The sequence below is a fragment of the Vigna unguiculata genome, chromosome 2, assembly GCF_037176805.1.
Source record: "Vigna unguiculata cultivar grain cowpea cultivar isolate G323 ecotype 2 chromosome 2, ASM3717680v1, whole genome shotgun sequence".
In the NCBI taxonomy this organism is placed as follows: domain Eukaryota; kingdom Viridiplantae; phylum Streptophyta; class Magnoliopsida; order Fabales; family Fabaceae; genus Vigna; species Vigna unguiculata.
In genome coordinates this window covers 32,265,227-32,290,124 of record NC_140793.1, presented here as the reverse complement: position 1 = coordinate 32,290,124, position 24,898 = coordinate 32,265,227, and the positions used below count along the sequence as shown (strand labels likewise).

General features: G+C 34.9%; 3 protein-coding genes, 2 non-coding genes and 1 pseudogene across 6 annotated transcripts; all 6 read left to right on the top strand.

Annotated features, from left to right (window-relative positions):
- The first annotated feature begins 1,746 nt into the window (after positions 1-1,746).
- Positions 1,747-4,553, top strand: LOC114173921 (BTB/POZ domain-containing protein At5g66560-like). 2 transcript variants are annotated; one of them, XM_028058598.2, is made up of 4 exons: positions 1,747-2,268; positions 2,363-2,432; positions 2,550-3,701; positions 3,789-4,553. In XM_028058598.2, the coding sequence occupies exons 1-4, from the start codon at positions 2,228-2,230 to the stop codon at positions 4,338-4,340; spliced, it is 1,815 nt and encodes a 604-aa protein (XP_027914399.1). In that variant the 5' UTR covers positions 1,747-2,227; the 3' UTR covers positions 4,341-4,553. The 2 variants fall into 2 exon arrangements, with proteins under 2 accessions (XP_027914399.1, XP_027914398.1); XM_028058597.2 differs by having other exon boundaries at positions 1,747-2,274.
- A 1,972-nt stretch (positions 4,554-6,525) lies between these two features.
- Positions 6,526-6,609, top strand: LOC114174742 (small nucleolar RNA SNOR75). Its single transcript, XR_003602705.1, has one exon. It is a non-coding gene; the product is annotated as a small nucleolar RNA SNOR75 (small nucleolar RNA).
- Positions 6,610-6,711: 102 nt separating this feature from the next.
- LOC114174772 (small nucleolar RNA Z105) lies at positions 6,712-6,788 on the top strand. Its single transcript, XR_003602734.1, has one exon. It is a non-coding gene; the product is annotated as a small nucleolar RNA Z105 (small nucleolar RNA).
- Positions 6,789-8,565: 1,777 nt separating this feature from the next.
- Positions 8,566-9,958, top strand: LOC114173846 (oxygen-evolving enhancer protein 1, chloroplastic-like). Its single transcript, XM_028058494.2, has 2 exons — positions 8,566-8,893; positions 9,077-9,958. The coding sequence occupies exons 1-2, from the start codon at positions 8,663-8,665 to the stop codon at positions 9,833-9,835; spliced, it is 990 nt and encodes a 329-aa protein (XP_027914295.1). The 5' UTR covers positions 8,566-8,662; the 3' UTR covers positions 9,836-9,958.
- A 1,037-nt stretch (positions 9,959-10,995) lies between these two features.
- Positions 10,996-13,389, top strand: LOC114173165 (pentatricopeptide repeat-containing protein At2g22410, mitochondrial pseudogene; annotated as a pseudogene).
- A 5,584-nt stretch (positions 13,390-18,973) lies between these two features.
- Positions 18,974-19,792, top strand: LOC114173133 (uncharacterized). Its single transcript, XM_028057370.2, has one exon. The coding sequence runs from the start codon at positions 19,061-19,063 to the stop codon at positions 19,547-19,549; it is 489 nt and encodes a 162-aa protein (XP_027913171.1). The 5' UTR covers positions 18,974-19,060; the 3' UTR covers positions 19,550-19,792.
- The last annotated feature ends 5,106 nt before the right edge of the window (positions 19,793-24,898 follow it).

Genomic DNA, 24,898 nt, shown 5'->3' with positions numbered 1-24,898 from the left:
AATCAGATTCTGGACTTTCAATACATGTTCTTGAATTTGCTCCTCTTTTAAGACGCATTTAACCTGGGTTCTAACGACGTGGTTATGTTATCTTTATCTTCGAATGGATGGTATCACTCTGAGGTTTTTACGATTTTCTAATGCTCGAGAGATATACTTTTTAATTGCCATGTTTTATTATCCACTAATTTGACCTTGATAATTATAAATCTCTAAAATGTCGGTTAAGATCGCATGAAAATTTTCTATATATTGTCCTGCGTGCCACCAACAGTATATCGAGTGTAAATACAAAATCTTTATAATCTCTATACAAAGCAGAGATCAATCCATTGAATGATTAAAGCTTAGAGAATAAATAAACAAAAATAAAAATAATAATGAAGAACTGATTAAGATAACTAGCAGCAAGAGTTGCTGATATAAGACTGACGACTGTTGTAATGGTTAATTTGTATCCAAAAACATAGCAGTGCAAATAGGTTAGATTATTGACAATTTGACTTCATCTCTTGTGCAAATCATCTGATAGTAATTCACCAAACAGTAATTGATAAAGAAACTTCCATTGGATCAGTGGGGTTTATTGAAAGACTTCCTTCCCACCCTTTTTCTAAATTTGTCCACATTGTCATGTGCGTGTATCAATTTGAGCTCTTCGATCATGTACCTTACGGTGGTTGTTGGTGGCCGTAAATTATACGAAAGTATGGGATAAAAGATATGCCACCATAAATGAAGACATGGCTCTCAGCATTTGTCTTTCTTTTTACTCAATTTTGTTTAGTTTGGAAGCTATAAGCTTATCCTGTAAAATGTTCCTCAACTTTAGGAAAATAAATTTCATTAACAATAATAATTTATACCAACTTTCTGTTATATATATACCATCTGTTATAACTTACATATTCATCACCTTACACTTAATTAACCAGATACTTGTGCCACTCTTCACTACAGGCTTCCTTCCTCCTTTATCTGGTTTTTACTAAATTTACTGTGATTACTCTTAATCAAGGGCAGACAAGAGGAATGCTTACATCTTTTCTGGTAGAGTAAATATAGAAGACGGCTTCATGAATTTATTAACATCCTCCAAAGAAAGGGTTTTAATGGTAATTGCTTCTGTTTTTATAGTCTTTGTAGAAGTATTTATTAGTTTTGAATTTTGTCATGCTTTAACCGATATTTTTAGTTGATCATCAATTAAATTTAATTTAACATAAATACTAATTAATATAATCTAGTAATAAAGAGTATTTTACTTATCCTAATTTGAAATAGTTTTTATTGTTTTAAACATTAACTAATTATATGTAATAATAAAGACTAAAAAGGAACCATTAAAGAATGTTGAAGCCTAAACCAACTAAAGAAATTTGCAATTAACATTGCGTTCGTTAATAGCCCATGGCAGATGATAAAATATAAGGTTGGTAAGACGCGAGCAAAAAATTGGAGGTCCCTCTAGGCCTTTTAGAGAGTTATTTGACAGGTTCCGTGTAAAATAATGATAAGATGATCTATTAACTAAGCAAAGCAACTCTGTACTGTATGTGAGAAAACCAGAATTCTCATTCCTAAACTAAATTATTCCATCATTTGCGCAAAAAGTAATAACCTGGTTGGCAAGCAACGGTATATGAGTAATGAGTGAATGTTGGCTTTCCAAAAAGAAAACTAATCAATGGCACCTCCTTTTTGTGGAGTCTATTTGCCATCTTAATGCATGAGTGAGAGAAACAGTAGGTGATAGTGAAGTTCTGCTGAAAGTCAGAGAAGAAGAAAGAAAAGGAAGTTCTGATAAAGGAAGGAAAGGGATCCTATGGATCCCCTTTTTAGGAATTTGGTCTAGGTCTATTTGTCCGTTTTGAGTTTGTAGATTCCATACTGTTTCACCCAGTCCTTTCTTCTTCTTTTCTCTTCCTTATATTAAGCTTTTTTCATGTGTTATTTTCCACATAAAACCTCCAAAAGAAAGCACAAAAAGACAATCTTTTTCTTCCTTCTCATCTTCTATATTTCGCAATTGGCTGTGCCAGTCAAGTCTACTTACTTTCTACAATTCATCTATAATTCCGGGTGATAATAAAATCCCTGACCCACAACCCCTACTCACATTATTTATGTCCAATCTCTGATATATGCTTAGTTTTCAGCATCTTCAGAATTCAGCTTTACTGCAATCTGTTTCTATTATTTTGAATCCTAGTATTTTTGTGAGGAAATGGCAACAGGGGAGCAACTGAATTCTAGAGAGCAAGCATGGTTAGAGTAATAACTTCTCTCACTACTAGCTACCTTTGAACCACGCTTTTCTTGATCCAAAAGTGACCATATTTGCAACAATTCCTTATTGCAGGGTTTGCACAACGGAATTGCCAAGTGACCTTGTGGTTGAAGTAGAGAAGATGAACTTCCATCTTCAAAGGGTGAGCTTCCTATAGCACGCTAAAGCCAATATTCTTATCTTATGCATGCACACCCAACAATACTCTGTACTTGGTTTCTCTAAAATTTGTCCTGTGTCGTGACATGTTTCATTTTAGTCCCCTATGATGTCAAAAAGTCGAAAGCTTCACCAGCTAATAAGCGACGAAGAAGCAAATCATTCCTCTGCTACCACACCAGCAGCAGAAGAGGGGGAGAAACATTGTCATTTGGTGCTCGCAGATTTCCCCGGCGGCTCCGAGACCTTTGAATTAGCCGCCAAATTCTGTTTCGGCGCCAAAATTAACTTGTCTTCTTCCAATGTGGTTCCTCTCCGCTGTGCTGGGGAGTTTCTCGAGATGACGGAAGAACACTCCGAAGAAAACCTGATCGCCAAGACGGAGACCTTCCTCTCTCAGTCCGTGCTAAACAGCCTCAAGGACTCCATCATAGCTTTGAAATCCAGCCAGCGCTTAATGCCTCTAGCGGAGACTTTAGGAATCCCGCGGAGGTGCGTCGATTCCATCATCTCCGAAGCACGCTTTAGGTGGCCAGTGAGCGATTCCGCTTACACACTGCGGGGAAGAAGAAAAGCCGTGATCGATGGTGAAGATGACTCTTGGTTTGAGGAGCTCACGCTTCTAGGTTTACCTATGTTCAAGCAATTAATTATCGCCATGAAAGAATCTGAGCTGAAGCCGGAGATAATCGAAATCTGCCTAATGCATTACGCTAAGAAACACATTCCAGGTTTGTCGAGGTCCAATCGGAAGGCCTTGACATCATCTTCTTCAGAAGCAGAACAGAAAGAGTTACTTGAGATTGTGATCTCGAACCTCTCATCCAAGCACTCCACGCAGGTGAGGTTTCTCTTCGGACTGTTGCGAGCCGCTACCATGCTGAGCGCTTCCAAAGCATGCAGAGACGTGTTGGAGAAGAAGATAGGATCGCAGCTCGATGAAGTCACTCTCGATGACCTTCTCATACCTAGCTATTCATACCTAAACGAAACTTTGTACGATATCGATTGCGTAGCGAGGATTTTACGTTACTTTTTAGAAGAAGAACGAAACGTGGCTGCAATCGACGGCTGCGAACCGACGTCGCCGGCGCTGATGCTTGTTGGAAAACTCATTGACTGTTATCTTTCAGAGATCGCTTCCGATGCGAATCTCAAGCCTAAGAAATTCTACGATCTCGCTATCTCAGTTCCTGATCAAGCGAGACTGTTCCACGATGGTCTCTATCGTGCCGTAGATGTCTATCTCAAGGTACCTAAAAACTATTCCGATATTACGTGCTTCTATAAAAAGCATAATTGGTTAATGAAAATCCTAATTTCGGATCGCTAATTGCAGGCGCATCCATGGGTTTCGAAATCGGATAGGGAGAAGATTTGTGAAGTGTTGGACTGTCAGAAACTTACACTGGAGGCGTGCACGCACGCCGCGCAGAATGAAAGGCTCCCGCTGCGAGCGGTGGTTCGCGTGCTCTTCTTCGAGCAACTTCAACTGCGGCACACCATCGCCGGAACGCTGATGGCAGCGCAGGAGCCGGCAAGACCTTCGGTGGCGTCGGCGGATGCAGAGTGGGGTGGAGCAGGGGAAGGATGCACGCACGATCGCGGCGATATTAACACGTGGCAGGTAACGGTGAGGGAGAATCAGGTGCTTCGCTTGGACATGGATAGCATGAGGTCGCGGGTGCATCAGCTAGAACGAGAGTGTTCTTCGATGAAACGGGTGATTGAGAAGATGGACAGGAATGGCCCACAAGGTGGCGGGGTGTGGCTCGCTTTGGGGAAGAAGTTCGGTTGCAAGTTCAAAACGCAGGTTTGTGATTCGCATGAGCCAACAACGGTGGTTGACAAGCGCGACGGTAGGCCCCACCGGCGTCCTCATCGTGAATAATAAGTAGAGTAGCACCCTAGTATAATACCTTCCTGGATGACACGTGAGAATATGATTGGACTTTGGAATGCGTGATAATGGGAATGGTTCTATGCCGTTTGCACATTGTGTTCATATTGGTGATATGATATGATTGTTGACTCTCGATTATGAGTAAAATAAAATCTAGCAGAAAATATTATGAGTAATCACACTGCAAATAATTTTGATGACTGGGTAAATGCCTTTTTAGGTGATGGGAATGCATGCAGTGATATTTGATAAGGAATTAAGGAACCGTAATCTTTTACTGAAATATTTTCATGTCCAAAGAATGAAAGGCGAAGCAAATGTATTTGCTTTTAAAAAATCATTGTCTCAATCTCTGGAAAATCAGAGTATTGCAAAAGATATCTTTGCTCCCTTCACTACTGATATAAAAAGGAAACCTAAAGTTTTCAGTTTCACGTCCTGCACACATCACTGTCGCTGTTTTTTCTGTAGCATTTTGGTTTTTTTACGGTGCTTTTACCTGTTGAGCTTCAGCCGCGAAGTTGCAGATTTGATGACACCAGAAGTGGAGAACGTTGCTACAAAGGTTGTAACCGCAAGCCTCCAATCTTTTATAAGTAGAGTATTATATTCTTCCAAGAAAAACACACTTGAAGCTATCTTTCTTCTTATCGTTCTCTCATTTTCTTCTCTCTTTTGTCCTCTAATTTTTCCTTTACTAAAATCCTGGATTGGATTATTTAATTTTTAAAAAATTTGAGAAATTCATGTTATATTTTGGGAGACTTGTGCAACAACACAATCATAAATCTCGATAGATATTGAATCTACACCTCTCAACAACCCAAATCTGAAGAATCAAAACTTTATTTTCAGAATTTAGACGATATTTGTAAAATTGATATCGGATGTGTCAAAAATTAAAGTTTTATCTGACACTAGAAAGAATGTATGTTTAAGTTGTTACTATTCTTACATCTTCAAAACCCGACCCTAGTATTCTTGAAAACAAGTTGAAGATTGGATTCACACGAACAAGATATGCCGACACACTTTATTAAGTGTTTTGTCTAATATTTGGTTTGATTTTTACATTTACTATAAAGTAGCGAAAGATATTTGAGATCCATTGAATCTCAAATATATTGTCAAAGATGTCGTTAGACAAAAATTCGTAATAGAAAACTATTATCGTTGAAAGATGATTCAAGATAAGGATATTAAGATCAAAATCAATAAGCATCACAAGTTGTTGGAAGATATGAAAGCAAAGAACAGGATGTTGCTTAAAGAACTTACCAACAAGAAGAAATGTGTTATTGCAAGGGCTAAAGCTTTGTTTACAAAAGCAAATGTGGTAGAACATAATCCTACTCCGAAAAAGGTATGAGAACAAACCTGATCCAATAAAAAAAATTAAAATTTTCATCCCAAAAGATTTAACCCCACTTATAAAGAAAGGAAATTTATTCGTATGTGGGAAGTTAGACCATCATGATGCAGATGTAGAATAAGAAACGACAATCCTCCAAAAACAAATATAGCCGAGGACATCGAAGTTGTGGTTGTTTTACAAGTAAACTTGATGATCAGTATGAATAAATGAGTGATAGACTCTAATGCTACCATGCTACCAGACTTGTCTGTAAATAAAAATGTTTTTACTTCTTACACAAAATGTAGGGGATGGAGAGGAGATAAGAACACGTTTATCTTTTGATTTCGGAACAATTGTCTTAGGAAAAGGAAAAGTGGGAGTTTATCTTTTGTGCCCTTTACCAAAGTTAATTTAATCTCTAAAAGTAGGAGTTAAAAGTCAAAGGATTATTTTGGGAATTTTTGAAAAAATTGGGGTGCCGAAGAGATAATTGGGGGTGGAGGAAGAGGGCCAGGGTCCATTCTTACCGAAGGCCCAATAAACCCAGTTAAAGATCCATTAAACTCTAACGCAAACGCAAAACCCTAATACCTCAAAACGGAACCTGCTGGCCTATAAAGTCGAAGCATATTCTGCATCTTCAAGGAACCGTGACTACCGTTTCTTTCTACCAAGACCGGCCTCTGCATTTGTGCATCTATTCGTGAGATATATTTATGTTTGTGTTGCTTTTTGTGTTCTTTTAGTGTATTTGATTTTAAAATTCTCGTTTGGGGGTTAAATATGGGTTGAGGAACAGGATGCGATTTGTGGTTTTCTCTGTGATGATGAAAATGATGACGAGTCCGATATTCCATTCTTTAAAATTCTGATGACAATCGAGGCATTTGTCTGAGAGGTTTCCACTGTTCGTTCCATCCTTCATTTTGGGGGCATGGGGTTTTTAATTTTGTGCATGCTTTTGTTTTTTAACTTTTAAATTAAATTGGGGTTTTTTGTATAATGGCATGGTGATGATGTTTACGAATGTTTTCATATGATAATTCATATGATGAATACAATCCTCCTACTCATTCTGAATGCCTATAATGTTTTCGTTCATATTGTATTTTCTTTTAATTTTTTTCTCTTGAATTTTACACGGAGAAGATAGAGAAAGACCAACAAGTGGCTATGATGAGAACGAAATTTTGTTTCTGTTGAGTTTATCTATGATTGCATTTCAAGCACTTTTGAGCTACTGTCTTTCTCTGTTACATTTTTATCCCCTGAACATATGTTAAAACTACAATAAATTAGATTCCCTTTTTTGTTTAAATTCAAATTCTATGTATTTAGATTATAATCAAAACGTCAAATAAACGTTTTTATTTTTATGCGATTTGGAAGTTAGATAATATATTAATGATGATCAAAATATACACTTAAACTAACACATTGCCCGAGTTATAGTTAAATTAGCTGTAGGATGGCATTTTTGTATTTCATGGAATTTTGAAATTAGCACCACCTATCATAAGTTGAATTTTGATCTTTTATCTTTAGAAAATATTCGAATTAATGTTTGGAGTGTTCTTCGAATGTATAAAGGGTGCTAAGTAGAAATCAGAGTAATGAGGATCAATTAATCATTACTCCGACTAAGATACTAATTTAAGCAGGTGGTTTGCTTTTTGTATCCATTATTGTTGTAATCATATCTGTGATTACCATGGTGAAGGTACTGCCTCTATACTAATAAATTAAATCATAAGGCCAGAAGTTGAATCAAAGCGTAATTTGGAGGGTAAAGTTTTTCAGAAGAAAGAATGTTTTAGAAGATGGTGATGCATGTGTTATGGATATTGAAGATCAAAGCTTTCAAAACGAGACAAAGACTACGAACTATTTTCCGGGACGATGATATGGAGGCATGACTAGTTTTTGTGGTGGTGGGGATCCTTTAAACTTTATATGGAAGGATTTTTCTATTGAAGCACAATTTTGAGGAATGAATGGAAGAAATACACGTTGTATTATATTCTGATTTTTGTGATGTAAAAGTACTTTTAGTTAAATGGTGTTTCAAACTTGTTACTCCTTGCATGCTCTTTTGTATGTACCTAATTATTTTCCAATGTCTTTGAAGTAAATTCCAACACCCGAAAGATACTAAAATTGATCATGACGAAGATTTTTCTTTTTCTCTGTTTTTTTATATTAATGTAATAGTAGTTTATTTATTTCCTAAGTTTAATCGCTTTAAAAAGTACTTTATTTTATATTTTTTATCACTCCTGTTTGTCCTTCGTCTATATTTTGTAAGTTTTGCATTTTACAAATCATTCACGCACATAAATATAAGCCTAGTTTCTCCTGTGTCTGAGGGTGATTGAGTACACCCGTATGTATCACGTGGTTATCGGAAGTAGTTTATTGGATTGTACTTTGTTTCGCTCTACGACTTATCGACATGTCCTTAACATTATTTGTGGAACGGAACAAAATTAATGAAGAATAAAAAAATTGTAAAATAATAATGTCTTCTTCAAAATCGAGATATTTTTTTCAATCTTATTATCAGGTAAGTTATCAGTTAAGTAAAATAACCTACTTTTCTAAAAATTAATTAGCAAAGAAATTTTTTCTATTTAAATAATACAAATAAGTATTTCAATGAAGATATAAATTTGTAAAAAAAGAAGAAAGTGAAAATTGGAGATGTTGTTAATGAGTTGATCTTTGACAGAAACTATATTTGATCCTAATTGAGAAATTTCCAACGTGGCAACAAGAAAACATTGACATTAGCTTGAGTGATCCAATAAGAATTGGCCTTATCCTATCGGAAATCTTACTCGCACCACAGCCACCAAATACTCCATTTTCTGCCATTCATCACTCACAATAACCACTTGCAAATCTTTGAATCTCAACACAAACACTTTGGTGGCCACACCTTGCACCAGCATCAATGGCAGCCTCACTACAAGCTGCAGCAACCTTCATGCAACCCACCAAGGTGGGCTTAACCTCCCGCAACCTCAAATCTTCTCAATGCATCTCTAAGGCTTTCGGCTTGGAACCCGCTGGACCTAAATTCACCTGCTCTCTTCAATCCGATCTCAAAGACTTGGCTCAAAAATGCGCCGACGCCACCAAGCTTGCAGGATTCGCCCTTGCCACCTCAGCTCTCCTTGTTTCTGTATGTTTTACTTGCTTCCCCTTTATCATCTTCAATTTCTGTATGTTTTGCACTCATTCACACCATGGATACCAAGTTAGAATTTTATGAATTGTTTTGTATGAGAAATGGAGTTTGTAGGATTGATTGTTCAAGTAATAAAGTAGTTATGAATTAATAACAGAAGTGATTGTGAAATTTCAGGGAGCAAATGCAGAGGGTGTTCCGAAGAGGCTAACCTTCGACGAAATCCAGAGCAAGACATATCTGGAAGTGAAGGGGACTGGAACTGCTAACCAGTGCCCAACCATCGATGGTGGAGTGGACTCATTCGCCTTCAAGCCAGGCAAATACAACGCCAAGAAGCTGTGTCTGGAACCCACTTCCTTCACGGTGAAGGCAGAGGGTGTGGCCAAGAACGCCCCTCTCGAGTTCCAGAACACCAAGCTCATGACCCGTCTCACCTACACCCTCGACGAGATCGAGGGTCCCTTCGAGGTCTCACCCGACGGAACGGTGAAATTCGAGGAGAAAGACGGGATTGACTACGCTGCTGTGACTGTTCAGCTTCCCGGAGGAGAGCGTGTGCCGTTCCTCTTCACCATCAAACAGTTGGTGGCCACTGGGAAACCAGAAAGCTTCAGCGGGGACTTCCTTGTTCCCTCTTACCGTGGTTCCTCTTTTTTGGACCCCAAGGGAAGGGGTGCCTCAACCGGTTATGACAATGCTGTTGCTTTGCCTGCTGGTGGCAGAGGAGATGAGGAAGAGCTTGCAAAGGAGAACAACAAAAGTGCTTCATCTTCCAAAGGGAAAATCACCTTGAGTGTGACCAAGACCAAGCCTGAGACTGGAGAGGTTATTGGGGTGTTCGAGAGTGTTCAGCCTTCTGATACTGATTTGGGGGCTAAAGCTCCTAAGGATGTCAAGATCCAAGGTATCTGGTATGCTCAGCTTGAGTCATAGACATGTTTTTTTATGCTGTAATTCTATTTTCTTGTAACTTGTTGCGAAGCACTCAGAGCGTTACCATGTAAGTATATTATAACGACTTCGATTATAATAATGTCCAAAATTAAATTCTCTCTATTTGCCTTTTGGAGAATTCATACTCACTTGTCGCAATTAGATGTTGGAAATCCACTTTCTAAGTTTCATAGCAACCAACCAGTGTTTCTGATTGCCCATGAGTGCTTGTTGTTGGAACCTATCTTAGATTGTAGGAAACAATCGCGTATTCTACAAAGCTGTCGTAAAATAAGCGATTGTTTCTTAAACATAAACGGAATGGCATGTTGGAGAGTTTGTCATGAAAGCTGAGGTTGGATCAGTTTGTTGAACCTGGATATTTGAATATGGTGTTATTACTTTACTATTTGGGATGATTGGTGGATTCAACACGAGAAAACTAATATACTTTCATCCTCTGATCTGGTTACAAAAGAATGGAGAAAACAAAAGCTCAAACTTGATCTTAGTCTCAACCTTACGCACATTATATACAATATCCTGTGTTATTCAACTGTAATTATTACCTACGATTGAACTATTTAATCTTGTAAGTATTTTGGCGATAAAGGAATTGAAGTTGTTTTATAAACATGAATCAGTTCATGGGAGAGAGAGAGAGAGAGAGGAACAGAGCCAAGGATGTGATTTTATTGAGTTTTAACATTTTTTTTGGGTTCAAATTTAATCTATCTTTTTTACAGGATCAACATTATTAATTATACAAATTAAGACAGAATTTGGTTAAGATAATACTTGATGTGGAAATTAAAACAAATATAAACCTAAAATATTTAATGGATTAATCAATTAACATTACTTATTTAAAACCAAGTGTTTTATTCCCATATTAAATCTTTCCGTAGTTCTTACTTTAAAATTTGGTAAAATATAACTGTAAAATAAGTAGGATTCGGTTGATCCTCATGAGAATTATTCATGATGAGTAAGTTAATTACTCTCTTATAATGTACAAATACGAGTACAGTTAACAATCAATTTTTAAGTGAAGCGATGGCAAAACCTATCTTGTATATCATTAATAATCAATTTTAGGATTCACTTCGTCCACACATACTTATGTATTTGAAAAAAGTATAACAAATATTGCAATAATCAATTTATTCAAATATATGTGTTTGATTAATCATTAATTTTCATTTTATTATTTAGTTTTAAACGGTATTATGTTTCGAAAACAACAATACTTAAGCATGAAAGGAAACTGTGTGGTGTTAAACCCATATACGACTATGTAATACTTTTTTTAATTAACGACAGAAAAATGAATAGATAGGATATATACAAGATCCTTGGATACCGCAGTATTACTGGGTTTGGTACTTCTATTTGATGTTCTCCACTCTGAAACTGAAACACGCGACCGTTGGTTCCCGCCTTTTCTGCGTTGGCTCTCTACGAACACAAATCAGCACAACCATATGGCACAGGTTGAAGTCACCCACTCATCAAACCCTTCACCATCTCCTGGATCAGAGTTCCTCCTTGAGACAACTCAAGCCTGTACATGCCCAGATCATTCTCCATGGACTTGCGGACCAAGTTGTCACCCTAGGCAAGCTACTCTCTCTTTGTGTTCAAGAGGGAGATCTCCGTTATGCACACCTCCTGTTCGATCAAATTCCCCAACCCAACAAATTCATGTACAATCATTTAATAAGGGGCTATTCGAATATCGATGACCCAATAAATTCTTTGTTGCTCTACCGCCAAATGGTGAGGGCGGGCCTTATGCCAAACCAATTCACCTTCCCCTTTGTTTTCAAAGCTTGTGCTTCCAAACCCTTCTATTGGGAAGCTGTTATTGTTCATGCTCAGGCCATTAAACTCGGAATGAGATGTCATGCCTGTGTACAAAATTCAATTTTGACTGTCTATGTTGCTTGCCGTCTAATACGAAGTGCACGGCAAGTGTTTGATGATATTTCTGACAGGACTCTGGTATCCTGGAATTCTATGATTGCTGGGTATTCTAAAATTGGCCACTGTCGTGGTGCTGTTATGTTGTTAGAAGAAATGCAACATCAGGGGGTACAGCCTGACGTGTTCACCTTTGTTAGCTTGCTTTCTGTTTCCTCAAAGAATGGTAATTTGGACTTGGGAAGATTTGTGCATCTTTTTATCGTTACTGCTGAAGTTCAAATTGATTCGATTGTGACGAATGCCCTGATAGATATGTATGCCAAGTGCGGGCATTTGCAATGTGCTAAACGTGTTTTTGATCGAATGCTTGATAAAAACGTCGTTTCTTGGACATGTATGGTGAATGCTTATGCCAATCATGGTCTTATTGATAACGCTGTGCAAATTTTTAATCAGATGCCAGTGAAGAACGTGGTTTCTTGGAATTCAATAATCTGGTGCCATGTTCAAGAAGGGCTTTACACGGAAGCTATGGAACTTTTCTACAGGATGTGCATTTCAGGTGTGATTCCTGACGATGGTACTCTTGTTAACATTCTTTCATGCTGCAGTCACATGGGCGATCTGGCATTGGGAAAACAAGCCCACGATTACATTTGTGGTAATGATATCACAGTGAGTGTGACGCTCTGTAACTCCCTAATAGACATGTATGCAAAATGTGGCGCTCTTCACACTGCTATGGACATATTCTTTGGGATGCCTGAGAAGAATGTGGTGTCATGGAACGTCATTATTGGGGCACTTGCTTTGCATGGTTTTGGAGAAGAGGCAATTGAGATGTTCAGGAGGATGCAAGCCAGTGGGCTGTGTCCCGATGAGATTACCTTCACAGGGTTACTTTCTGCTTGTAGTCACAGTGGTTTTGTGGACATGGGACGATATTATTTTGACATGATGAGTTCTACGTTCGGGATTTCTCCAAATGTTGCACATTATGCATGCATGGTTGATCTTTTAGGGCGTGGGGGATTCATAGGAGAAGCAGTGACCCTGATACAAAACATGCCTGTTAAACCAGACGTCGTCGTTTGGGGTGCATTGCTTAGTGGTTGCAGGACCTATGGGAATCTGGAGATTGCAAAGCAAATCATGAAGCAGTTGCTAGAGTTGGGACGACATGACTCTGGCCTTTATGTGCTTCTCTCAAACATGTATTCGGAGTCTCAAAGATGGGATGACATGAGAAAAATCAGGAAAATAATGGATGACGCTGGGATACAAAAGTGTAAAGCGATTAGCTGCATTGAAATCGATGGCTGTTGCCATCAATTCATGGTGGATGACAAAAGACATGATAGTTCAACCAGTATATACTCCACGCTGGATCAATTAATGGATCATCTAAAGTCTGTACATCATTGTAAATCTTTTGATGTGGAGGATATATACTACTCTAGCAATCTTCAATAATTCAGCATCAAGTTTGATGGATGGAATGGTAACTTCTTAAAATGAAATCATCTTTCCCTCCCAACTCTAATGGCATCTTCTATTGAAAGAAACAATATATATATATATATATATATATATATATATATATATATATATATATATATATATATATATATATATAAACCATCATGGTTAATTTAGTATCTTTCGGTTTTAAAATTTGGTAAGATCAATTTTAAATTGTAAAATATAAATCTGTACTTAAATAACTTAAATTAAATATTTATATGGAATGCGTGTTTTCCATTGGAAAGTAGTGTGATGTTTGATTTTTCATCTTCAACATAAGCAGGAGCTTAGATTCTTTGTCCGACATTTTAGAAATGTTGATTCACATGGTAGCGAAAGCCTAAATGCATTGCCTATAGTAACTAGTGTTTTGCACAAAGTCTAATTCTTCGAATAATTGTCAATAGAGAAAATATATTGTGATTTTTTTTTACTCACCTGCGTATTTCCATTGGGATTTGCTATAGTCTGTTGAGAAATGAATCTGGATAAATTCATATACTGATAAAGTAAAAAGAACCCAACAAAAGATCCTCCAGTCCAATAATAAGTGCATATAATATTGCAGTATATTTATGCAGCATGACCAAATTAATTGGATTTGGAAGCAAACAAGTGTTGGCGAAGCTTATAATCAATTTGAAGTGTCGGCGGCGACAAATTAAGCATTATAATATATGGAGTGTTTTGTATTTAGACTCAAAAGCATAGCATAAACAACAATGCTAATCTTTGTTGTGTCAGTGTATTAGATTTTGAAGTCCCATGGCATTATGACAATTTTGATGTGCCTTTTTCGTATGTTTTGATCGAATCTGATATATGATTATAAAATTGAGCATCGTTGGCGTGCCCAAATTTTGACCTCTCAAAATATAGGAGACTTTTTAGAATGGTCAATTGGAGAGAGTACAAGATGAGTACAAACAACTGCCCAACACATTGATATGAAATCTGCATTATATTCCTGCATTCAATGCATCCTTCGCACATCACCAATCGCATACAAATAAGCATTTCTATTTATCCCCTTCTAAGAACACCGTCACATAATAAACCAAAGCAAAACACACAACCAAATTATTAAATGGTGAAATAAAAAATATTTCGTTATGTTACTAAACATTTTAAATGGAATTAAATATGTTTGATATTCCAAACTTTGATATATTTAATGTAATTGATTATAAAATTTATATCCGTTCATTTTTTAAAATTTATGACCAAACTACATCAAAATTTTATATATGGATAAATTTAAATTTTATGTCAAAATTTAGAGACTAAAAATATATTTAATAAGTTTAAAATGTGTTAAAATGTATTTTGTTGTTAGACAAAATAGATATCTTTCGAATAAATGCTTCTATATAAAGATTAAATTCAAGTCTACTTTATGTTTCTTAAAAAATACTCTTGTTTAATATTTTAATTCTTTAAACAAAATTCTATAAGCCACACATTTAAAATTTAAAATTTTACAAAATTGGGTCTCTTTTTTGTGAATTATAAGTAACTGGAAAATATATGAATTCCTTAGTTGCTGAATTTACATAAATATAAAAGTTATATATATATATATATATATATATATATATATATATATATATATATATATATATATATATTTAACCCGTTTCTTAAAGTATGGCAAACCACCAGTATTAATTAAATGAACGCCTTAAATAATTGAGTAAACACTTAATGGAAAATGTGTTAAATTAAGTATTAATTAAACTTAAAAAAAAAATATGATATAAGACTTTAGTTACTTGTAAATTCAATGAATGGAATCTTTTCTTAAAACTTTTTTCTTCTTTTACACTGGCAAGATTTAAGGATGTCTTTGAAATCAATAGTATGTAAAAAGCATATCATGTGCATATCTCCAACCTCGTTTTAAAATACTAAGTTACATTCAAAAGGAATTAATGAGGAGATATCAAAATGGACCAAAACATGTCAATTTTTAGAATGTATCCACTTGCACCAATTTAACTTGTTTTCTTTCAAAAATATTTATCCAATTTCAAAATCATCCACAAGTATCATAATATTGAAAAAAGAAAAAAAGATACAAGAATTTAATTAAATGCTAAATAATTAAGGTAGGTAGCATTTGTCCTTTATAAATTTTGTGTGGCTATTGATTCTTCCTCTCACTACCCCACCACTATTAATTCATGCCGGAAATGTACCACAATACTTCCAATTCAACCTTCAAACCATATGAATGGTGAAAGTAACGCTGGAAATTATTTATACCATACCTTAACGGTAAACTTTACATAAATAATTTAACTTTTAATACTTAGTCTTTAATTATAGTTAATTATGATAATAGTATGACTGGTTGTGTAAGGTTAGATAATTGGTTATTTATAAAAAAATGATATTGAAGATGACTTACTATATTTTGAACGAAAAAGGAGTGAATTATTACTGAACCAAGACATAAAAATAAACCCATGAAACTAAATTAATATTATTCTAGGTCTAAACATATGAAGAAAGTACAATTTTTTAATGTGCAACTATCAAAATTAACATGAAATCTAATATTTAGTACCATCTATTTCTACTTGTTAAATTAACTTTGAAATATTTCTGCTGTAAAGATAATGTCTAACTTATAAAACTTAAAATAAGTCATAAAAATAAAATAAAAAGTGTCTTGGAAGCAACTTTTCTTTCAGAGTTCAAAGAGTGTTATCTTATCAGAATCTTGTCAGAGATTCTTGTATGAGAGTAGAAGTTACAATGAACTCTTAAATAGTATGCGTTAGAATAAAACATAAAAAAAATATATTAGACCTTCATCATAACATAACCTTTATTATGAAGATGGTTTAATAAATTAAAAGTGACTATGAATTAAAACTTAAATACAAATATACTAATTCATATTATCATTTTATATAATGCCTTTAATATATATATATATATATATATATATATATATATATATTCTGAAAAATGTAATGTAAATTTAAAAAATCGCCCGCGTTAGATTTAACAGCTAGATTGTTTTCACAAAGTCAAATGATTAGTTATTCCAATACCTTCTCGTAAAAGAATGAATAATATATTTAAGGTATAATTTCTGATTTGGTTATCCAATTTTTTGATTTATTTTAATTTAGTTTTCATATTTTTGTTAATTCAATTTAGTATTCCAATTATTTAAAAGGGTTTAATTTTATCATTTTTGTTGAGTTGGAATTAATATTGTTTTCGTACAAAGGATACGTATTAAGCCGAAATTATTTTATTTTTCATAAGTGTTCTGTACGGATACAATATTAACTCCAACTTAACGGAAATGACCAAATTGAACATTTTTAAATAATTGGAATACTAAATTGAATCAACAAGAAATATGGAAACCAGATTGAACTAAACTTAGAGTACCAAATAAATAATTATACCTATATTTAAGGTTAAATATGTTTTTTGTCTCTTAAGTTTCAATGAAATTTGGAATTAGTTTTTCTTTGAAACTCTGGCTCAATTTAGTCCATCAACTTTATAAATTATAGATTTAGTCTTTTTAACTAAACTTTTATGAAGATTATTTGACATTTCAAATATGTTTAAATATAACATTTGAGTTGTTTACAACATTTAAAAAAAATATTTTCGCTTAAATGTTAGCTAAGATGTATTTGAAATGTCAAATAAAATTAGTAAAATATAGTTAAAAGAACTAAATTCACGTATTTTTAAAATTAAAAGACTAAATTGAGTTAAAGTTTCAAAGAAAGACTAATTCCAATTTGGAAAAAAGTTATTTAACCCATATTTTAATTTTTAATAATAACATTGAAATCACTTTTAAAAACCGATCTAATGATGTACATGCATCTTAAAATATTAAAAATAAATCGATAGAACTAATAGAGCAATGAATTTGTTATGGGGTCAGAGTTTTGAAAAAGGTGTAAAAGGAATATGATTTTGGAAAAGAAAATAGAAAGTATTGCGAAGTGGACCAGGTTTCACGATAGAGACCATGATTGAGTGGGGAAGGGAATGAGTGAAGAAGCTTCATGGTATGGTTTGAGGCTGGGTCACGTAATGACCATCATTATTAACATAACAACCAAATATTATAAAGGAAGAGAAAGACAAGTCCTTTTGAACAACATCATGGACCTCCAAAAAAAAAAAATCACTTCACTTCAGATCCCCACCCAGACCAACAACATAAGAGGAGGCACTATTGTACTTTCCCTTTACTTCCTTCACAAGAATTTCTTGATTAGATTAAGCATAACATTCAACAAATAGTGAAGTAAACGAATAAAGTTAGGTCTTATTCTTAACTCCTGTACCATGTTGCTATGTTGGTGTCACTGTTTCAAAATAAAGGATAATAATAATAACCCATTTTATTATTTCTACATATAAAAAATATTGGGTCCTCATAAAGGAGCAAAATTGTATCAGGAATGGGTTATGGTGCCTGGTGAGGCTGCAGGGGGTTCAACCCAGATCACCTTACGCCAGATTCTGTCGGAGTGTTTCTGCTTCTGCAATCTCACTTTATTATTTATCAATTCTATTTTTTTATGTTACACTTTATCAATTATTGTTATTATTGTTTTATTTGTCTGGTTTACGATTCCCTCTGTCTTTTTCTCCACGTGGCTTCCTAGCTGCCTTGCAGCGAGGCACCATACACTTCTCCACCTGCCACGTCTTCTTCTAACGCCAATCTCCACACACTTTGCCACTCCAATTATATTTCAACCTGCATAATGTTACACACGTAAACATTTCATACTCTGCAACATCTTCATCATCCACCATCAAATTATATAACCTTATTCGTCAAATCAACAACATTAACATCACAACAAGTATAGTGCTGTGCTACCTGGTAAACTGTTTCATATGGGAGCATTAATATTCACCAAACTGTTGTCTAATTTTTTCAGCGTGAAATCGCGAAAAGCGGGGATCTATTCCTTCCTTTTACCACCAACTGTTTGTTTTATGTTTTTTTTTTTTTATTTTTTAACAAGGAAGAAAAACAGAACACTAAAGTCGGTCTGCCGAATCTCTCAACATCGTCATTATGAAAAAAAGTGCTCATAATGCACATAGCGACTAGCGAGAGAGCCAGAGATTTATTTTCACGTGTTGGAACAATAGCAAACGACAAAAGAAAGAAAAGAAAGAAACACGAGGCATAGTTTATTTCGTGTTATGCTTCTGTGGAATGCAATGACGTGCTACGCATCATGCATATCCGAGTTGAGTTCCCTTCTATGAGGTTAAGATTAAGTAATGATGGGATTCTTTACTAAAGAAAAAGCACTAGATACTGTTTCTGTGTGGAGGAAGATTTATTGATTATTGAAGGTTTGGTGTGATTTTAAGTTAACAGGAGGTGAAAAAAAACACCGCCCCCACGAGATTTCACGTGATGTGCTTGGTCCTCACACTTGATTCAAACTGAGCCAAAACAAAGAAGGGAGTGGCATGAGTGGTAAATACGTAGAGGATCTGGAGAATAGGGTCAGTTTGGCACACTAATGCGAGCAAGTACTACAACCTGTCAACACCAACTTACAGCCTGGAAAGCCATTTGCACTGTTCCAAAATTGCATAATTAAATTAATTCTAAATCCCACGTGGCAAAGTACTCCATTTCACTCCCTATATATATTCTCCCTTCTTTTTCCCCTTTCTCCAAACAAACAATTACCACGATTCCTGATTCCTGATTCTCCGCCCTCACCGAGTCGCACCCACCGGGCTCACTCACTCATGGGAAACTGCAACTCCTCCGATTCAACCCAGGTTGCCACGGCCAAGCTTATTCTGCAAGACGGAAAGTTGCAGGAGTTCTCCTATCCGGTGAAGGTATCGTTCTTGTTGCAGAAGTACCCAGCCTGCTTCATATGTAACTCCGACGAAATGGACTTCGACGATGTCGTTTCGGCCATCGACGAGGACCAGGTCCTGCAACCCGGTCAGCTCTATTTCGCGCTTCCCCTCAGTCGCCTGAATCACCGCTTGCAGCCTCAAGAGATGGCCGCATTGGCCGTCAAGGCCAGCTCAGCGCTCATGAAAACCGCCGATAAATGCGGCTCTCGCCGCAAACAGATTTTGTTCTCTAACGAATATGACTCTAACCCTAAGCGCGTCTCTCCCGCACTCGCTGCCGGGGCCGGAACTGTACATAGAAGAGGAAGGGCCGCCGCACCCGCCGGGAAGGGGAGGTTTGCGGCGTTGTTGAGTTCCATTCCGGAGTAGGGGTAGTTTCGGAAGAGAATATATGCGCGGGTGATTTTGTTCTTTTGTACATAAAAAGCTTTATTAAAAGAAAAAAAAAATAATATAAAATTTTGGACATTGTAGGGTTGTTTTAGGAACAATGGAAAGGAATAGATTCTGGGAGAGTTGGACCAAGTCATGATGGATATTCATTGATATACCCTTCTATTCTGCCTCCTTATATTATTAACACGAGTTCCATTTTAGGTTTTGACCGCAAAATAGTATATTGCAGCATGAAAATACGTATTTATAGGCCTTTTCATTCATACGACATCAAATTATTTTGGTTACAGAAAATATTTATCTATTCACACGGTCAACGATTAAGCTCTACAGGAAAATTTGACTAATTAGTTTCAGTCATACTTTTTTTTCCAAGTCTTTTTTTTTTTTTTATTTCAGAAATTCGTATTTTTTACTTAAACCAATAAGTTGTTGGTTAAGAATGGAATTATTGTTAATTAATTTGTTTTGATTTAATGAAAGTAAGCCCTCTGGTTATACATTAAATAGAAGTTGAGAGGGGTAAGATTATGCAATTACGATAAAAATTGGATGTGTTGCGACAAAAGTAGAAGGTGGTATGGTAGTGGACAGCATAAGAAACAGAAAGAAAAGGAATGGGGTGAGATTGCGAGAAGGATGGTGAAATGTGAGAAACGACGGAATAAATAAGCGAAGGTGGTTATGATTGAATGGGTTGACGAACGTAACCTTATCCTTATCCAATCCTGGGGCATTTGTTAAAGGTTAAAATCCAAAGAGATGAGACAAAGAAATATAATTTTGCGTGTAATGTGGTGTTTCCTGGTTTTGGAGTTTTCGTATGGATCCAATTCGTATCTTTGATACTGCTATACACAATGAACAGAAACGAAATGGGTGAATTGAAGAAGAAAATGTGGTTGTAAAAGTGAATAGTGGTGGAGAAGCACGTAAGGAAATGCATGCTGGACCCAACAAAAGGAGTCAGAGTGAGCAGGTTGGGGGGCTTAGGTGAGTACTGTTTTTGTTTGTTGGGTTGTGGAATTGTTTACAGCTGTAACAAGCCTGGTCGTACGGTAACAATAACACCAAAAAATCGTATCGATTTGGCTTCGACTCATCATCATCATCACTCATGAGTGATGGCATATGAATGTGTGCAGTGTACGAATGGGTCCTGAAACCAGTCTAGCCTAAGGCAACGGTGACTCAATCGAAATCAATTTCAAGAATAGACGTTTCATAATGTTATGCGTAGATTGTTTTGTGCATGGGTTGTGTAGAAATGTGCAGTGTGTAGAAATGTGCAGTTCCGAAAGAAGGTGGAGGGATCGTGGGAATAAATGGTAGCATGGCGAGAATGGGAAATGTGACTCGTACTGCTGCTACTACTACACTCGCCCAACCTGAATATGGTTGGTTTGAACTTTGGACCATGCTATTTGGTTTTCGCCCATTCCATACTTGTTCTATTTTGGTTATCTCTGTGTGGACCTCGTTCCAAAGTTTGGCTCAAAAATTAATTACATATTAGGTTGTCTCTAATTAATTTCACAAGTTTAGGGCATGGACAATGCTCTCCCTTCTACAACTGTCATCTCATCACCCATGATTTATGACTCCCCTACCCTACCCAAACGCCAAATCAAATTTAATTTCCAACAATATATGTCCGCATACCATAAATATTTTCAACACCACAAAATAATATCATATTCTACTTTTATATTAAAGGCTTAATTAAATACTATTTTACTTCCTATTTTTTAGTTTATTCAATTTAATTTAATTTTTATTTTTTCGTTCAAATCTTAATTTTCGTTCATTTTTATCAATTTAATTTAATCTTTTTAGGTGAGACCGTTTAAATAACAACATAGTACACATAGTAACTCATTTCGTTTGAGGTGGCCTATTTTATCTTATGTGTCTTTGAAAAACAAAATTCATCATCATGGAAGAGGAAGAGCTTGGTGGGAGACGGTGGTGACATCAACAATATCATTAGACGACATTGTTAGCATCGACTCTGATAGGATTGGGAATGGACTATGTTATGGATGTTGAAGATGATGAAAGAAATTCTAGCATTTTAATTTTTTTAAGGAAGATGAATTTTGATTTCTTAAGACAGGTAAGATAAATCAAGCCACATCAGATGAATTGGTCATCTATTTACTATGTTGTTAACTATTTAAATGATTATATAAAAAAATAATTAAAAGTACAAAAGACTTGATTTAAAAAAATTAAGACTAAATTTAACAAACTCAATAAAAATATAAACTCAATTAGTATTTAAATTTAAATTAAATTAAGGATTCAAATTTTTAAATAACATACATCTCCTCTCTTTATGAAAAAATAATTAATCAGTTAAATCATTTTAAAAATTGTCCGGTAACACGATGCAGTCCTCTTTTATACCTGCAAAATAAAGCTTATACACTAATTCAAAGGATTTATAAATGTGATTACCTAATAAAGAAAAATAGATAAACGTCAATAGGGTGATAAATGTCTCACACGCCCAACGCGTGTGTCGGTGTGGTATATTTTTTAAAAATTGAGACAGCATTGAGCGAAAAGTGGAATGCGATCTACGTAACATAATAACAAGGTAAAATAGAACACACGTTTGATTTAAGGTTACGTCTTAGATGGTGGTGCACCACACACCATTGTTGTGGGTCTCTAGCTTTTATATTATTGCACAGATGATAACGACAACCAAATAGGAAACGGGACTCACATGCTCAGTGAAATCTAATTAAATTTCACCTAGTAGAGGAAAGTATACGAGAAAAGTGATATATAGAGTAAATGTTTGCTATTTCTGATTATTATTATATATTGGATGCATTGGCTGTAAAGTTCAGTAGAACAGGTAAGATGAAGTAATTATTTATATTAATTAATGTCCAAAATGTCTACCTGTTTATTGATTCAATTCTCGAGACAAGGTTAAAGAGAAGAAAGGAACTTTTATTCTCTCGTTATTATGAGATTTTCTAAAAGTGAATTTTTATCAAAGTTTCTTGTGGGAATTGTGGGTCAGCAAAGTTTTTAACTCTTTTGGATTAATCAAGTGTGGAGGCAGCTGCTATAATGACAAGACAACTGTGTTTGCAAAATCAATGACGGTGTGACCTTTTGCGAAGTTTAATTATATTTGGCAATGGATGTTATATGTAGGTAGAATGTTTGAATTTGTTCTCCTTCAAATTAATAAATTGTAGCTTCAATACTCTCTTTTTCTTTCAATAATGTGAATACTGACTCACATATGCTTGGGTGGGTTCCATCTTTATTTTAATTTGTACCGTAATCAACCTCAAATAATTGCAAGACTTTTTGTGTTTAAGTTAACTCTAAAGCATGACTGGACTTTAGTTCTCTAGTAATATCCGAATAATATGAAATTTGAAACATGTGTAATTTTCAGTAGAAAGATAACACTTTCTAGTAAAGATAGTGTGGTGTTGAGTCCAATTTTATCGAGGCTCAAATCAATAAAAGGCAGACTTGGTAGACATTTATGGAAGGTTATACAAGATATATAAGGGGTTGAATAGTAAATAGGACAATAATATTACTATTCTCATTTTTTGATCTCATTATTTATTTTCTGAAGTGACTTATTATGTATCATTTATTATTTTAAAGGAGAAGATAATAATACATTAATCAATAACTCACACTAAGTTACGTTAGAAAGTAAATGATGAAAGTCAAAAAATGGGAGTGATGACATCATTGTTGTAGCAAATAATAGATCTTTAAATAAGATGTTAAAAAAAAAATAAAGGAAAGAAGAGGAATTCAAAGAAAGTGAAGAAAAACAAAGATAAAGAGACGACTGATCTAAAAATCATCTTTCTGGAAACATTCGATATGCTAACAACCATTTTTGATGTTTAAACCTTTATTAGTTGTTTATTTAGGCTTTAGGTTTGAGTCAACGAGGGAAAGTTGAAGGCAACACCTATGGTTGGACTTTCACTATTCCAGCAAAGAAAGGTGGTGTGGGTTAAAGAAGTTTTCATTGCAAAGGAAAGCCAGATAAATCATTAAGCGAACATAGTTAAATTTGTAGGGTTGCAGTTGGAAACTTGATGAAGCAAGTAGCTGTTTTCTGTGTGCTCATATTCGCCCATAATAAACCACACACCACATATTGTCACCTACGAAACACTTTATAGTTATTTAAGGTGTGATATATATAGAAATCTAAAGTGCGACAAATTTACAACGGATTTCTGAAAAATAGAAATTATATTGGATTCTATTATTTTATCACCAAACCTGTGATTATTTGCATGCGATGGAGAAAGAGTGGAAGAAGAAAATAAATAAAAAAATCCATAAATATTTGGTGATCTTCCAAGTTGATTCCAGAAACTCGAAGTTTGAAATTAAGATGCAAGAAAAGATTGTCAAACTCCATTTTGATTCAATTGAGCTATCATAGGTTTCGCTTTATTCTAATGTTGCCACTTGCCAAACAAAAACATTAAAAGTGTAAGTTGAGAGAGTCAAACATGTCATTTCATCATGTTGGTCAATGGTACGATTGTCAATTAACTTTACGTGTATATTGATGCACAACAGAATAAATTTTAAAATTATTCATTTTTTTTACACTATCTACTGAATAATTAAAATGACGTGGAATTATTATAATATTTTTAATATTAATTATGATTATATTGGTGATAATCGAGAACATATGAATCATCAACATAACTTAAGTGTCATTTGAGTGGTCTTGTTTTATACAACTATTGAAGACTTCATCAATATAATGGTCTCAAACCGTTTAAGCAAGACAATTTCATATAACATGTTATGTCTTTCTCTTTGTCAAAATCTCCTTCCACATTCAACAAAAATTAAAAAAAAAAAAAAAAACCACTGTTTATACAGTGTATTTAATTCCATAAAGTGAACAGCTACTAAGTTTATGACACCAATACATTGCCCCTTTTAATATGTTCTCCATTCAAATTAGATATCAGCACGTATCCTCTAATCTCCACAAATCATGATTAAAGAAAGAGAGCGGAGACAACACCAAATACACAAAAACGTAAATGTTGACGCAAGCATAAATAAAATTAAAATGCCAAAATTCTACTAAGTCTGATGGTAGAATATAATGATCACACTATATTAAACCTAAAACTATTGTACCCTTCACCACATAATCCCTCCTTCAATTCACCGGTTATAATCGAGGAAGGTATTACATCTCAATTTTAATCTGATTTCTCATCAGGGGTCCTACTTTATCAATTTACCCAAATCATTTTTTCCCCACGCATATGCATATTTAATATT

Bases quoted from the DNA above. Each gene is read 5' to 3' on its own strand.
- LOC114173921 (XM_028058597.2), top strand. From the start codon at position 2,228: ATGGCAACAGGGGAGCAACTGAATTCTAGAGAGCAAGCATGGTTAGA. The intron at 2,275-2,362 runs GTAATAACTTCT...TCCTTATTGCAG, and splicing joins AGAGAGCAAGCATGGTTAGA to GGTTTGCACAACGGAATTGC. The intron at 3,702-3,788 runs GTACCTAAAAAC...CGCTAATTGCAG, and splicing joins CCGTAGATGTCTATCTCAAG to GCGCATCCATGGGTTTCGAA.
- LOC114173846 (XM_028058494.2), top strand. From the start codon at position 8,663: ATGGCAGCCTCACTACAAGCTGCAGCAACCTTCATGCAACCCACCAAG. The intron at 8,894-9,076 runs GTATGTTTTACT...GTGAAATTTCAG, and splicing joins CCTCAGCTCTCCTTGTTTCT to GGAGCAAATGCAGAGGGTGT.
- LOC114173133 (XM_028057370.2), top strand. From the start codon at position 19,061: ATGGGAAACTGCAACTCCTCCGATTCAACCCAGGTTGCCACGGCCAAG.